General features: G+C 41.1%; 1 protein-coding gene across 2 annotated transcripts in view; it reads right to left on the bottom strand.

Annotated features, from left to right (window-relative positions):
• Positions 1–639: 639 nt before the first annotated feature.
• The window catches only part of jade3 (jade family PHD finger 3), a 55,893-nt gene continuing 42,853 nt past the window's right edge, over positions 640–13,679 (bottom strand). For both annotated transcript variants that reach the window (XM_060826260.1, XM_060826259.1), the window contains 5 exons: positions 13,492–13,608; positions 11,340–11,816; positions 11,112–11,229; positions 3,044–3,932; positions 640–1,780 (listed from right to left, as the gene is read on the bottom strand). In XM_060826260.1, coding sequence (XP_060682243.1) covers positions 1,624–1,780; positions 3,044–3,932; positions 11,112–11,229; positions 11,340–11,816; positions 13,492–13,608 — 1,758 coding nt within the window. In that variant the 3' untranslated portion in view covers positions 640–1,623. The remainder of the gene's footprint in view (positions 1,781–3,043; positions 3,933–11,111; positions 11,230–11,339; positions 11,817–13,491; positions 13,609–13,679) is intronic.

The following is a 13,679-nucleotide window of genomic DNA, read 5'->3' as shown; positions in this document are numbered from 1 at the left end:
AACAGGGTGGATGCTCAGATGTTTCAATCCTCCTTTGACTAATTTTGCACCTGGGCCCGTCTGGAGATGTTCAGAATGGTTGGCACCTTTGCTGATGTTTATTCCTCAGTTTAGATTGTCTTGGGCATGCAAGTTGCATGAGTTGATGGGGATATTATTTGCTTTTTGTATTGGAGGGGGTGGAAATAAGAGGACACATTGAAGCTTTTTTAAAATCTGGCCTACGGGTAACAAATTACTCTGACACAGACTCCTAAGTAAAAAGCTTGTTTTGGAAGTCTGTTGTCAGGCATGCAAATTATGTCACCCACACAAAAAATGATTGGTCAGTAACCATTGCCTCAATGCTGAGGATAATCAGCTTGAAACATGCCAATATTGGATTTAGCAGAGGTGTTGCTGGTGACATTTTTCTAGGGGTTCAAGACGTCTGCTGTGCATTGTCTATGTCTCCCATGCACACTACAGGGTAGATAATACTGCTGCTCTGAAGACCATTAGCTTAATGTTAGCTTTATTTCAACTGCTCTTTCAGGTCTTGTGTCCAAGATTTATAATGCAGTTAGAACAAATACCTCAAATAAATAATTACAAGAACATTTTATCTAATCTTTTTTAATCAGAAAACTACCTGTAAAAGAGGATGCTCTGGAAAATGTCAGTGACAAAACTCCAGAAGTTTCAATATATAAAACAACTGAAAATACAAACACAATTTAGGAAACAAAGATTCATACTTAAAGACGATTATCAGTGTATCTGAACACATGAACTATCATACATGTCTTAAGGACAAGCCCGTTTTCTTTCCTTTCTCCCATTACTCCAAATGATGTGTTTTAAAACATCATTTTAGGCTATCCTTCATTTCTAAAGAAGGATGCAAAGTTTTCCTCAAAAATAAAAAAAAATGCCTCAACTCAAGGCAAGAAACAACACCAAGAGCTTTATGGTGTTAATTTGCAGCAGAATCTGTTCTGGTAGCACCACAAAACATTTCATGCATATTATTCACCAGAGGCAGAGGGAGCAAAAGTTACACGATGGCTTCTGCTGCTCAGAGCACCTAAAACCCGCTATTTATAAAAGGGAACGATTGCTTCCCTTTGTCCCATGAAATGCCAATAATGAAAGTACAACTATAAAACTTTGAAAGAAATTACAGAACATTAAACTGAACAAATATCAAACAGGAATAAAGGACTGGGGGGCAGGGGTCAATGGCAGAAGGAGAGGGGAAAAGTTGCTGGGGTGATGTTTGTCAGAAATCTCAAGGTCAAGATGGAGGAAGGCTTTTTTGAGAGACATTAGTAACCCTGCACCCCATTTCGCAAAGTTCCATACACCCAGAAGAGATGTCTAGAAGCGACAAACAGCAAAACAAATGTTTGGTGCTTGAATAGAACATGAATAGGATGAAACTTGTGGCTTGAATTATCTTTTCCAAACTAGAAACATATTTTACAACACATTGCAAAAGGTGGGTGGGTGCATTTAAACTATTCTGGATTATATAATGCCTTGTGCAAATTCACTATTTTAGTGCTTAAAACAGTAGAACTAAGTTAGTATTTTCTAGCATCAGTAATAAAGAATATTACACTTACTTACTATCATGCTTTCTCATGTACTTTTTTGGTAAAACTTCAAACTTTTGGTTGCGTGGGTCAAATACAAATACTGATAGAAGAACTGGACAGTGGCAAATCTTGGTCTTCCCTGTTTACGTTTAAACGAATAACTGAGGCAAACTATATTCTTTGTTGTAACATTAGAAAAACTAGAAATAAAGTACAATGACATTTAACAAATAGCTGCAAACATTAACAAAACATAACACTAATGACTAATAGGACTCACATTGAAAAAAATTATGGAAAGCCGCAAATGTGAGGTAATTTTCCATTTAGTTAACTTGAAGTATGGCAGCAGGAATTGTATGGATTGACCTTTGGATATTAGGTCAGATGTGGCATTGATGCATCACTTAATCTTCTCCAATATAAAGACACTCTAAACCTGTGTATGTTGTAATATATAAAAAAAATCAAGTGCTTCCTCTCCTTAGCAAAATAAATTAAGTTTTCACATTCTCTTAATTTTCCCTCCCTAGTTTCCTGGACTAGACAGTAGTTCACTGCAACTACTATGTTAGTCTAAAACAATCAGGCTATGAAAAACTAACTTGAGTATTTTAAGTAGAACATGAGATTCTGCTATACATTGAGAAACTGAAATTTGTAATTGGCTGTAACTGGACAAGAGCTGAGGTCACTGCGGAGCCACACAAGGTGGTTCGTTCTGGGGAGGGGAAAATGATAGTAGGAAGAGACATGGATAAGCTGGGAGGTCGGTGGTGGCCGGCAGGGGGCGGGGTGGAGTGGAGAAAGAGGAACCGCATCGTGACTTTAAATTAAAAAATCAGTGGCCCAGATGATGGCCGACAATAGACCTAGACAGAACAATAACTTTTTTTTTAAAAATTGGCAGCAATGCAAACTTTTCATGGAGTACACATACTTTCTATGAGTTTTGCAATTATAAAACACCAAGCTAAGGTGATTACAGTCTGGGAAAACTTCTACTTTTTTGGAGGCAATTAGTAGTTAATATGTTCCCACCCCCCACAAGATTAACAAAAAGAAACTTTCAGTGCAGCTGGATGTGTCCAAGAACATGCTGCAATAATAAAACAATGCCAGTCACCAGGAAAACAAATTAAAATGTTCCTTAATAGTTCAATTGTTGTCATGCCCCAAGACCACCTTAAGGCATTTAAAGTAAAACTTGCATCTTTAAAAACATTGATAGAAATACACTTGCTATTCATCTCTATTCATGGGGCAGATCATTCTGGAGTGTAATCTACAGCAAATTCAAATATTGCTGCCCATACAGAGCTCTATATATATATATATATATATATATATATATATATATAAAAAAGGACTAATATTGGCTCAATTACATTTAGCACAATGTCCTCAGTCATTCAAGTATTGATCACCTCTGTACTGAATTAATGTGACAAAGCATGTTTAACCTAGTTCTGCTGTCCTTGTTGTGTTGCCGTGACCGGGAATCTCTCCCATAGTCTTGGTTCGGATTTTCTTCAGAATTTCTTTTCCGTAGCCTGCTCCTTTCCTGCCGAATGTCAGTTTCAGTCTCAGAGTCACTCAATTCAACATCAGGGCAGTAGCCATCATTATCCTGGTATGCTGCCGTTGTCTGGTGCTCAGAAAGTTGCTTACTCCACAGGCGATCTTTGGCCGACCCCCTTTTTAGAGGCTTTTCACAGTTTTGAAAGTCTTGTGAAGTCCTCACTAAACCATCCAATCGGTCCTTGCAAGGCTGACCAAATTCCCCCAACTTTGATTTTCTGAAAGTGCCCTGGTTGGCAAAATGATTTTTAAGAGTTGCCACTTTGTCATAGGAGGTTTGACTGGAACAGTCTCTCTGAATAATAATGCCTGACCTTCCCCTTAGGCCATTTGATTTAAGTAACCCTGGATTATTGTTGTCTCGCATCTTTCCATTGGCATCAGCTGATTGTCCACGTAGTGTTATGTGAAGCGTGGATGGCTTGCCAGATGTCTGCTGCACATGACATTCGGGGGATAGCAGTGAGCTACCTGCTTGAACGTTCTGCTTATGGCGACTACCAGTCAGCAACAGTCCATTGCTTCGGTCATCAGGTTTCAGCCAGTGATTGGACTGTAACTTTTTTTCACTAGTTCGTGAGCCTTGTGGCGTTGACAAATTGTTTTTACTGTACAAACTGCCATCAACGTTTAGGGACAGTGGACCATTGGCAGTAGTGGTCGCATCATTGTTGACACTTTGCGAGGGTTTTGTAGCTGTTTTTAGTTTTATTGTGATTCTTGGAGGGTCATGAAACATCAGTCCTTCTCGTGGTAAGGTCAAAGGAAGTCCTTAAAAAGAAGAGAAAAGGTGTAAGCTCAAATAGCAAGTGCACTCCCCTTTCCCCTCAATCCCAAAATTTAAAGTAACTTGGAAAAGGGAGATGTGTGTGTGCGCAAGTGAACAAGCAGGAGAATGAGAAATAGTTGTGCCTTAAAAATACATACGGTTAAGAGTGAATTCAGTGAAGTCAAAGTTGCTTTTGCTGTGCATATTCGCAAATAAGGTTAATGAGTTATAACTACAGATAGTCAAGTGGAAAAATGTGGTGGAAAGAGACTTAGTTCACAAAAACAAAAAAAGCACCAGACCAAGCTGTTGAGGAATAAGGAATGGGTCTGGGTGGGTTACTCTTCGGAGGGTCAGTGTGGATTTGGTGGACAAAAGTGGCCTGTTTCCATACTGTAAGGATTCTATGATTTTCTATCATGATCCATGTCAAAAGAGAATAGTACAAGGATATCAGCAGTCATGGAAGAATCTTATTTGGCTCAAGCCAAGAAATACTACGATACAGAGCATATTCTGTAGACTCCAATTATTAGGATAGGCAACTTAGGTACAAAGGAATCTCTAGGCATATACATAGTGGAAAAAAAAGGAGAAATCTGGCTTATTAGGAATCAAAATGGTTCTTTACTGACAAAAGCAGAGGGCATGGCTGAGGGAATAAAAGAGTACTTTTCACATATCTTTGTCAAGCAAGATGTCTGAAAGTATAGGTGCAAAGAGATGGAAATATATCTGAATTAGCTAGGAATTGATAAAGAAGGATCAGAAAAGTCCAGCTGCTAAATCAAATGCAGCAGATAATTGAGGAAAGGGTGGGGTGATTTTGAAAAGCTTTATCATGAGAACTTGGGAAAACAATTTGAATTTGCAGAAGGGCTGAGAACCAGAGGATACAATTTAAAAAAGGGTAAATGGTAAAAGAACCAAAAAGATAATAAGGAAGCACTTCCTTATGCAGCAAAAAGTTAGGAACCAGAAGGTAAGGTCAGATTAACTTGTGCTAAAAAACAAAGGGGAAAAATTGATTGCAGGGAAGGATGACTCTAGTCTAAACTGTATAAACCCATAAAAGGAAATCAGCCTTGTTGTAAAACCCTCTTTGCCAAGATGCTGCACACAAGAAGCAAGGAGTTGAAAGGTTCAGGGCAGGTGACATGTAAATTTGAGGTTTCAATCAGATCAGTTGTGGTATCAATGATTTGACCTTGTTGTGGAGCAGAGTTGAGAGGCAGAATGGCTACTCTTACTTCTCGTTCATATGTAGACGATAAAAATTTGAAATTGGGAGAAAAAAATGTTAATGTGACATTTGAATCCAATGTGTTACTGACTGTAGACATGTATGATTAACAAACTTCGGACTCTAGACCAGGCTTAAGTATTTCAGGAACAATAGCATATGGTGTACAAATTGCTGTCAAAATTGTGGCAAGAACAGATTCTTACACATGCAAGAACAAGGGATGATAAGCATATTAAATACACAAGGGCAAGCATTATGAAGGAAATTCAGGAATTCAAATATTTGAAAAGAAATCTAAAGGAAAAGAAAAAGTTAACTCACAGTTGAATATAAATGAATTGAAGTTATAATGTCGATTAAGGAAATTTGAGGAATCAAAAAATGTTGTTAAATCAAGAGGATGCAGAAAAGATGCACAAGGATATTGCTGGGACTGCAGGGTTTGAGTTATAGCAAGTGACTGAATAGGCTGGAGCTATTTTCCCTGGAGTGTCAAAGGCTGAGGGGTGACCTTATAGAGATATATAAAATCATGAGGGGCATGGATAGGATGAATACCCAAGGTCTTTTCCCTAAGTTAGGAGAGTCCAAAACTAGATGGCATAGGTTTAAAGTGAGTTGGGAATGATTTAAACGGAAGTGTAACTGTTTCGTGCAGAGAATGGTGTGTTTGGATTGAGCTGCCAGTGGAAGTGGTGAAGGCAGTTAAGATTATAACATTTAAAAGGCATTTGGATAGGAACACGATTGGATAGGGTTTAGAGGGATAGGGCCAAATGCTGGCAAATGGGACTAGTCAGATTAGGATGTTTGGTCAGCGCGGACGAGTGGGATTAAAGGATCTGCTTCTGTTCGGTGTCAATCTATGACTACAAAAGGCAAAATTCTTGAGAGAGAAAACATTACTTGGTCTGTCACAATAATGATCTACTCTACCCAGGGTCTTAGTATTAATATCATGAACTTCTACTTTCATCACAAGGCTGACATCATCCATTTCTACTTTTCACTAAAAAAATAGTGGGCAGCATTTCTCGAACAGCAGCTGCCTGTTGCTAGATGCTGCTGAACAGGAAGCATCAAGATTTTAACCCGTCGACAATGAAATGATAAGTCATATATTCTCAAATCAGTATAAATGAGAGAATAAGTACAGTCCCTAGCTTAAGGAACTTTCTTCCTCATCAAGCAGTGTTACTTCTATCTCAATATGCTTCAATCCTTCTCAAGAGCTATTGATCTGACTCCTCCTTTTTGAAAAGCATCTGCCTTTTTTCTGATACTGTTATAACATTCAAAATAACAAGGTTTAAGGAATCCCCAGCCCATAAGTGTAGGTTAACGGGAGGCAACAGCCCAATCATACGATTGCAAGACCATTAATCCAGAAACCTTGGTAACGATTTGGGGACCCAGGTTCTCACTCTCTCAGCAGAGCAGGTAAGGGCTGCTTGAAGGCCCGGTGACGTTTGTTTAACGGTTTAAATTTTGAATTTTTTTTTAAAAAAAGTGCGGAGCAGACCCGGAAGCTGGTGTAGCGCAAGCTTACCTGGGTAAGTTGTTTTCCTATAAAGGCGCGCAGGAGAGGAACCCAAGGCACTACAGAAGTAGAGCCTCCCACCCGCCCTCCTCCTCTCACCTAATAATAAGACCCGTTGTGGTAAGGAGGTAAGTGCTGCATTTTGCTTATTCTAGTGTTTAGACCTAGTTTTTTTTTAAAAAGGTTACTTTTAGAGGGATGGCAGTGAAGGCAGTGCAATGTTCTTCTTGCAATATGTTTGAGGCGAGGGATGCCATGGTCCTGCTGATTACACTTGCAGGAAGTGCACCCATCTCCAGCTCCTTCCAGACTGTGTTAAGGAACTGGAGCTGGAGTTGGATGAACTTCGGATCATTTGGGAGGCAGAGGGGGTCATAGATCGGAGCTTTAGGGAAGTAGTAACTCCAAAGATTGCAGACAGATGGGTCACAGTGAGGGGGACTGGGAGGAAGCAGCCAGTGCAGAGACCCCCTGCGGCCGTTCCCCTCAAGAACAAGTACACCGTTTTGGATACTTGTGGGGGGGTGGGGGGGGGGGGAAGAGGAGACTTACCAGGGGTAAGCAATGGGGTTCAGGCCTCTGGCACGGAGCCTATCCCCGCTGCTCAGAAGGGAAGGATGGAGAAGAGCAGAACAATAGTTATTGGAGACTCGATAGTTCGGGGCACAGATAAGCGGTTTTGTGGGGGCGAGAGAGACTCACGTTTGGTATGTTGCCTCCCAGGTGCAAGGGTACGTGATGTCTCTGATCGTGTTTTCCGGGTCCTTAAGGGAGAGGGGGAGCAGCCCGAAGTCGTGGTCCACACTGGCACCAACGACAGAGGTAGGAAGAGGGATGAGGATGTTAGGCAGGCTTTCAGGGAGCTAGGTTGGAAGCTCAGTTAGAACAAACAGAGTTGTTGTCGAGGATAGAGAGTCGAGGAATAGAGAGAGACAGTTAAATGCGTGGCTACAGGGATGGTGCAGGAGGGAGGGATTCCAGTTTCTGGATAACTGGGGTTCTTTCTAGGGAAGGTGGGACCTCTATAAACAGGATGGTCTACACCTGAACCTGAGGGCACCAGTATCCTTGGGGGGAGGTTTAAGCTAATTCTGCAGGGGCATGGGAACCTAGACTGTAGCTTTAGGGTGCAGGACCTGGAGTGTAGGGAGGCCCGAACATGGCATCAATCTCGAAGGAGGGTGCCTGTAAACAGGAAGGTGGCTTGAAGTGTGTATACTTCAATGCAAGAAGTATACGAAATAAGGTAGGTGAACTTGCAGCGTGGGTTGGTACTTGGGAGTTTGATGTTGTGGCTATTACAGAGACATGGGTAGAACAGGGACAAGATTGGTTGTTGCAGGTTCCAGGGTTTAAATGTTTTAGTAGGGTCAGAGGTGGGGGTAAAAGAGGGGGAGGTGTGGCATTGCTTGTCAAAGATAGTATTACAGCAGTGGAAAGGACGATGGATGAAGACTCGCCATCTGAGGTAGTTTGGGCTGAGGTTAGAAATAGGAAAGGTGAGGTCACCCTGTTAGGAGTTTTCTACAGGCCACCTAATAGTCCTAGAGACGTAGAAGAAAGGATTGCAAGGATGATTCAGGAGAAGAGTGAAAGTAATAGGGTGGTTGTTATGGGGGACTTTAACTTTCCAGATATTGACTGGGAAAGCTGTAGCTCAAGTATGTTAGATGGGTCGGTGTTTGTCCAATGTGTGCAGGAGGGTTTCCTGACACAATATGTAGACAGGCCAACAAGAGGTGAGGCCATACTGGGATTTGGTTCTGGGTAACGAACCAGGCCAGGTGTTAGAATTGGAGGTAGGTGAGCATATTGGGGACAGTGACCACAATTCGGTGACTTTTACTCTAGTGATGGAGAGGGATAAGTGTGCACTGCAGGGCAAGAGTTATAGCTGGGGGCAGGGAAATTATGATGCGGTGAGGCATGACTTAGGATGCATGGCTTGGAAAAGTAGGCTTCAAGGGAAGGGTGCAATCGATATGTGGAGCTTGTTCAAGGAGCAACTACTGAGTGTCCTTGATAAGTATGTACCTGTCAGGCAGGGAGGAAAGGGTGGTGTGAGGGAGCCGTGGTTTAATAAGGAATTGGAATCCCTTGTTAAAGGGAAGAGAGCGGCCTATGTAAAGATGAGGCATGAAGGTTCAATTGGGGTGATTGTGAGTTATAAGGTAGCCAGGAAGGATCTAAAGAGAGATCTAAGAGCAGCAAGGAGGGGACATGAAAAGTCCTTGGTTGGTAGGATTAGGGAAAACCCAAAGGCTTTCTATAGGTATGTCAGGGATAAAAGAATGACTAGGGTAGGAATAGGTCCAGTTAAGGATAGTAGTGGGAAGTTGCGTGTGGAGGCTAAAGAAATTGGGGAGACACTGAATGAATACTTTTCGTCAGTATTCACTCAGGAACAGGACATTGTGCCGAAGTGAATATTGAGTCACAATTAATTAGAATGGATGGCTTTGCGATATGTAGGGAAGAGGTGTTGGAAATTCTGGAAAGGGTGAATGTAGATAAGTCCCCTGGGCCTGATGGCATTTATCCTAGGATTCTCTGGGAAGCAAGGGAGGAGATTGCAGAGCCATTGGCCTTGATTTTTATGTCCTCGTTGTCTACAGGAATAGTGCCAGAAGACTGGAGGATAGCAAATGTGGTTCCCTTATTCAAGAAGGGGAGTAGGGATAACCATTGTAACTATAGGCCAGTGAGTCTTACCTCTGTTGTGGGCAAAGTCTTAGAGAGAATTGTAAGGGATAAGATTTATGAACATCTGGATAAGAATAATGTGATCAAGGATGGTCAGCATGGTTTTGTGAAGGGCAGGTCGTGCCTCACAAACCTTATTGAATTCTTTGAGAAGGTGACTAAGGAGGTGGACGAGGGTAAAGCGGTAGATGTGGTGTATATTGATTTTAGTAAGGCGTTTGATAAGGTTCCCCATGGTAGGCTACTGCAAAAAATACGGAGGTATGGCATTGAGGGTGAGTCGGAGGTTTGGATTAGGAATTGGCTGGCTGGAAGAAGACAGAGGGTAGTAGTTGATGGTAAAGGTTCACCTTGGAGTGCAGTTACCAGCGGTGTTCAGCAAGGATCTGTTTTGGGACCATTGCTGTTTGTCATTTTTATAAATGACCTGGAGGAGGGGCTAGAAGGTTGGGTGAGCAAGTTTGCGGTTGATACGAAAGTCGGTGGAGTTGTTGACTGTGAGGAAGGATGTGGCAGGTTACAGCGGGATATAGATAAGCTGCAGAGCTGGGCAGAAAGGTGGCAAATGGAATTCAATGTAACTAAGTGTGAAGTGATTCACTTTGGTAAGAGTAACAAGAAAATGGAGTACTGGGCTCATGGTCGGATACTTGGTAGTGTGGATGAGCAGAGGGATCTTGGTGTCCATGTACACAGATCTCTGAAAGTTGCCACCCAGGTAAATAGTGCAGTGAAGAAGGCATATGGCATACTGGCTTTTATTGGTAGAGGGATTGAGTAGCGGAGTCCTGAGGTCATGTTGCAGTTGTATAAGACTCTGGTGCGGCCGCATCTGGAGTATTGTGTGCAGTTTGGTCGCCATACTATAGGAAGGATGTGGAGGCACTGAACAGGTGCAGAGGAGGTTTACCAGGATGTTGCCTGGTATGGTAGGAAGATCGTATGAGGAAAGGCTGAGGCACTTGGGGCTGTTTTCATTGGATAAAAGAAGGTTTTGGGGTGACTTGATAGAGGCGTACAAGATGATTAGGGGTTTAGATAGGGTTGACCATGAGAACCTTTTTCCACGTATGGAGTCAGATATTACGAGGGGGCATAGCTTTAAATTAAGGGGTGGTAGGTTTAGGACTGACGTTAGGGGTAGATTCTTTACTCAGCGAGTCGTGAGTTCATGGAATGCCCTGCCAGTAACAGTGGTGGACTCTCCCTCTTTATGGGCATTTAAACGGGCATTGGATAGGCATATGGAGGAAAGTGGGCTAGTGTAGGTTAACTGGACTTGGATCGGCGCAACATCAAGGGCCGAAGGGCCTGCACTGCGCTGTATTTTTCTATGTTCTAAATCAGTTTTGGCAGAGGGTGGAATTTGGATTCAAGTAAAATTCTGAAATTAACAGTCTAATGATGGAAGTCCAGTATTGATTGATAGAAAAAAAGCCATTTGGTTCACTAATATCCTTGGAGGGAAGGAAACTGTCATCCTTATCTAGTCCTGCTTACATGCGATTCCTGATTCACAGTATTGTGGATATCCTGTGGGCAGTTAGGGATGGGCCATAAAGGCTGGCCTAGCCAGTGGTGCCTTCACTCGGTGAATGGAAAGTAAACCCATTCAATTCAGTAACACTTTAATATTACAAGGGTCAGCAGAATAGAAACTAAATGCACAGAAAATATGTGTACACAACTTACCAGCAGCAATTTGCTGATTCATCAATTGAATATGCAAGTTGAAAAGTTGCTCTTGCACTTTACTCTGTGACAACTTCAATTTCTCTCTTCTGCTCACCATGTAGCAAAGGTTCCTCACCTGAAAAGAATGAGCAGCATTTAAATTTTAGCATTCTTTCCAAGTTATTCGTAACCCACACCTTACTGCTTTATTATAATAGAGATAGGAAACAAAAAAAAAACACAAACCCTTTCTAAGTCTTGGCGTAGATGCATGAACATCTTCATTCTGGAATGGATCTGATCCTCCTTGTGTTGACTCAAACAATTTTCTTCACCTTCCTTTGGAGGCAACAGCGGTTTACTGAAATTACTTTTTCTCTTTAGCTTCCAGTACTCAAAAATATATTCTACCACCTGCTCAGAGAGATGCAGTTCACTAGCCACATCAGCAACCTTTACCAAAGTGTAAAATTCTTCTTCTAGCTCCTGAAGCTTCTGTGCACGCAAACCTTTCTTCTCTGTTTCAGTCTGTTTCTGTTTCTGCTCATGTATTTTTGCATTTTGTTCAGAGTCACCTTCTTGGTTCTGTCTATTTTTGCTGTGCTTGAGACAGTAAGACTTGAACTTTACCTCATCACCATCATCCAAGATAGTCTTCATCTCCAGACTATGCTCAAATGCACAAGTTACATGAAAGGCTGTGATGCAGCTCTTTACTGAACACTGAGGATTAATAAGAGAGAGAGTACAAAAAATTAATTAAAATTACAAACTCCAAAAGCTAGTGTTAAACAGTTTGAATCAGAGTGGTTACAGCACAGGAGACTGTTATTCAGCCAGTTGTCAGAGTTCACAATACATATACAGACTCCAGTATCTAAAAGCATTCATCCACAACAGTTTTTACATTTTCTCAATTGTACATTTTAACTCTAAACATTTTTATCCTTGAAAAGGCGCTTTAAGATTACAAATCAATCGCATAATTAGAAAATTCCTGAATTATGAAAAGAAATACAGGCATTGTTCTAAATCTGAAAGGAATCTGCTAACAAAGAAAGATTCAAAGACTCATTTAAAAAGGTTAGAGCCACGTGTCAGTATGTTGGATTTAATCACCCACATCTGCAAATCCCATTGCAATAATGGGGAAAATTTAGACCACATGAAACTAGTAGAATCACTTGTACTACTGCAACAGCTTCATGAATGGAACAGGATAGCCACGGTGAAAGTAAAATGTGTTGCTTTCCCCTCCCTATACCAAAAGATCCCGACCAGTTTATATGTAATTTTGCTGCAGAACACCGCTTTTATAGGGAGACGATGAAGTGGTAATGTCACAAACCTAGAAACTCTAAAAAGGGCACAGACTAACATTGTGGTGGTGATGAAAAGTGTAGTATAGGTTCAAATCTCACCAGAACAGTTGGTGGAATTTAAACTCAGGAATACAAAGCTAAATGACCATGACAACTGTCAACAGTAGAAATGGCAAAAGTGTTCATTAATTTAACTGCCAGAAATCTTGGGTGCAAAAAAAAGTTTGTCCACTGAATACACAGTACAGGAAGCTTGTGGTACAGTGGCAGTGTCACTGATTTTATAATCTGGAGGCCCAGACCAAATAATCTGGGATGTGAACTCAAATCTGATCATTGCAGCTGGGAGAACTTAAACTTGATTAATAAAATCTAGAATTGAAACCTAGCTTCATTGTATTAGTAAATGATGGCTTAAAAACCATTTGGCTCATTATTGCCTTTTAGGAAAGGAAGTCTGTTTCTACCTGGTCTAGCTTACAGTTACTTCAGATCCACAGCAATGTGATCGACACTCAACTACCTGTGAATGGCCTAACAAGTGCAACTAGGGACAAGCAACAAACGCTGGACTTGCCAGTGAAAGAAAAATAGCTTTCAATTTGTGGTGCTAAATCAATACCTATCACTGATATTACAGAGCTTGTTTTTAAACAAAAAAAAGAGTATAATAGAGGGTTACAATGAAAACAATTTAATGATTTCTAAACAGGGAATTAATTCCAACTGCAAATAGCAGCGAACCATGTGGAATCCAGGGTCCTGCTCGTAAGCAATTTCTGTGCCACTTGCCTTTATAAATAAATCACTTACCTGAAGTCACTATTTAACTGAGAACATACTGGACTACATTCTGGCAATAACATATGATCAGTTCCCTGATACAAATCCTTAGTTAATTTCTGGAAATTCAGCAAAAGATACTTTATCCAAGCGGTCAGGATCAACAGCACAGTGTGTAGAATACGTACATACGAAAAATATAGAGGACCATTAGCCTCTTTCCATTTAGAAAGAAAGAATGCAACATAACTATTTATCAAGCCTTTAACCTAAATTTCACAGGAAAGGCATACCTGAATGCAGGCACCAGTCTTTAATTTGCAAAGGCTGCAGACTAATGACCATCGGCTTGGTGGAATGTGAGACACTTTTGTAATTGGTTCCATTCTTTCAGGGCAGGCAATGCTGACCTGTGATTACATATAAATACACAGTTAGAGCATTTCCCCAAAAGGTGCAAAAAAAAAAGTCAAAAATTTAA

Source organism: Hemiscyllium ocellatum, chromosome 6 (genome assembly GCF_020745735.1).
Source record: "Hemiscyllium ocellatum isolate sHemOce1 chromosome 6, sHemOce1.pat.X.cur, whole genome shotgun sequence".
Classification (NCBI taxonomy): domain Eukaryota; kingdom Metazoa; phylum Chordata; class Chondrichthyes; order Orectolobiformes; family Hemiscylliidae; genus Hemiscyllium; species Hemiscyllium ocellatum.
Note: the sequence above shows the minus strand (reverse complement) of the source record. Positions and strands in the feature narration are given on the sequence as shown.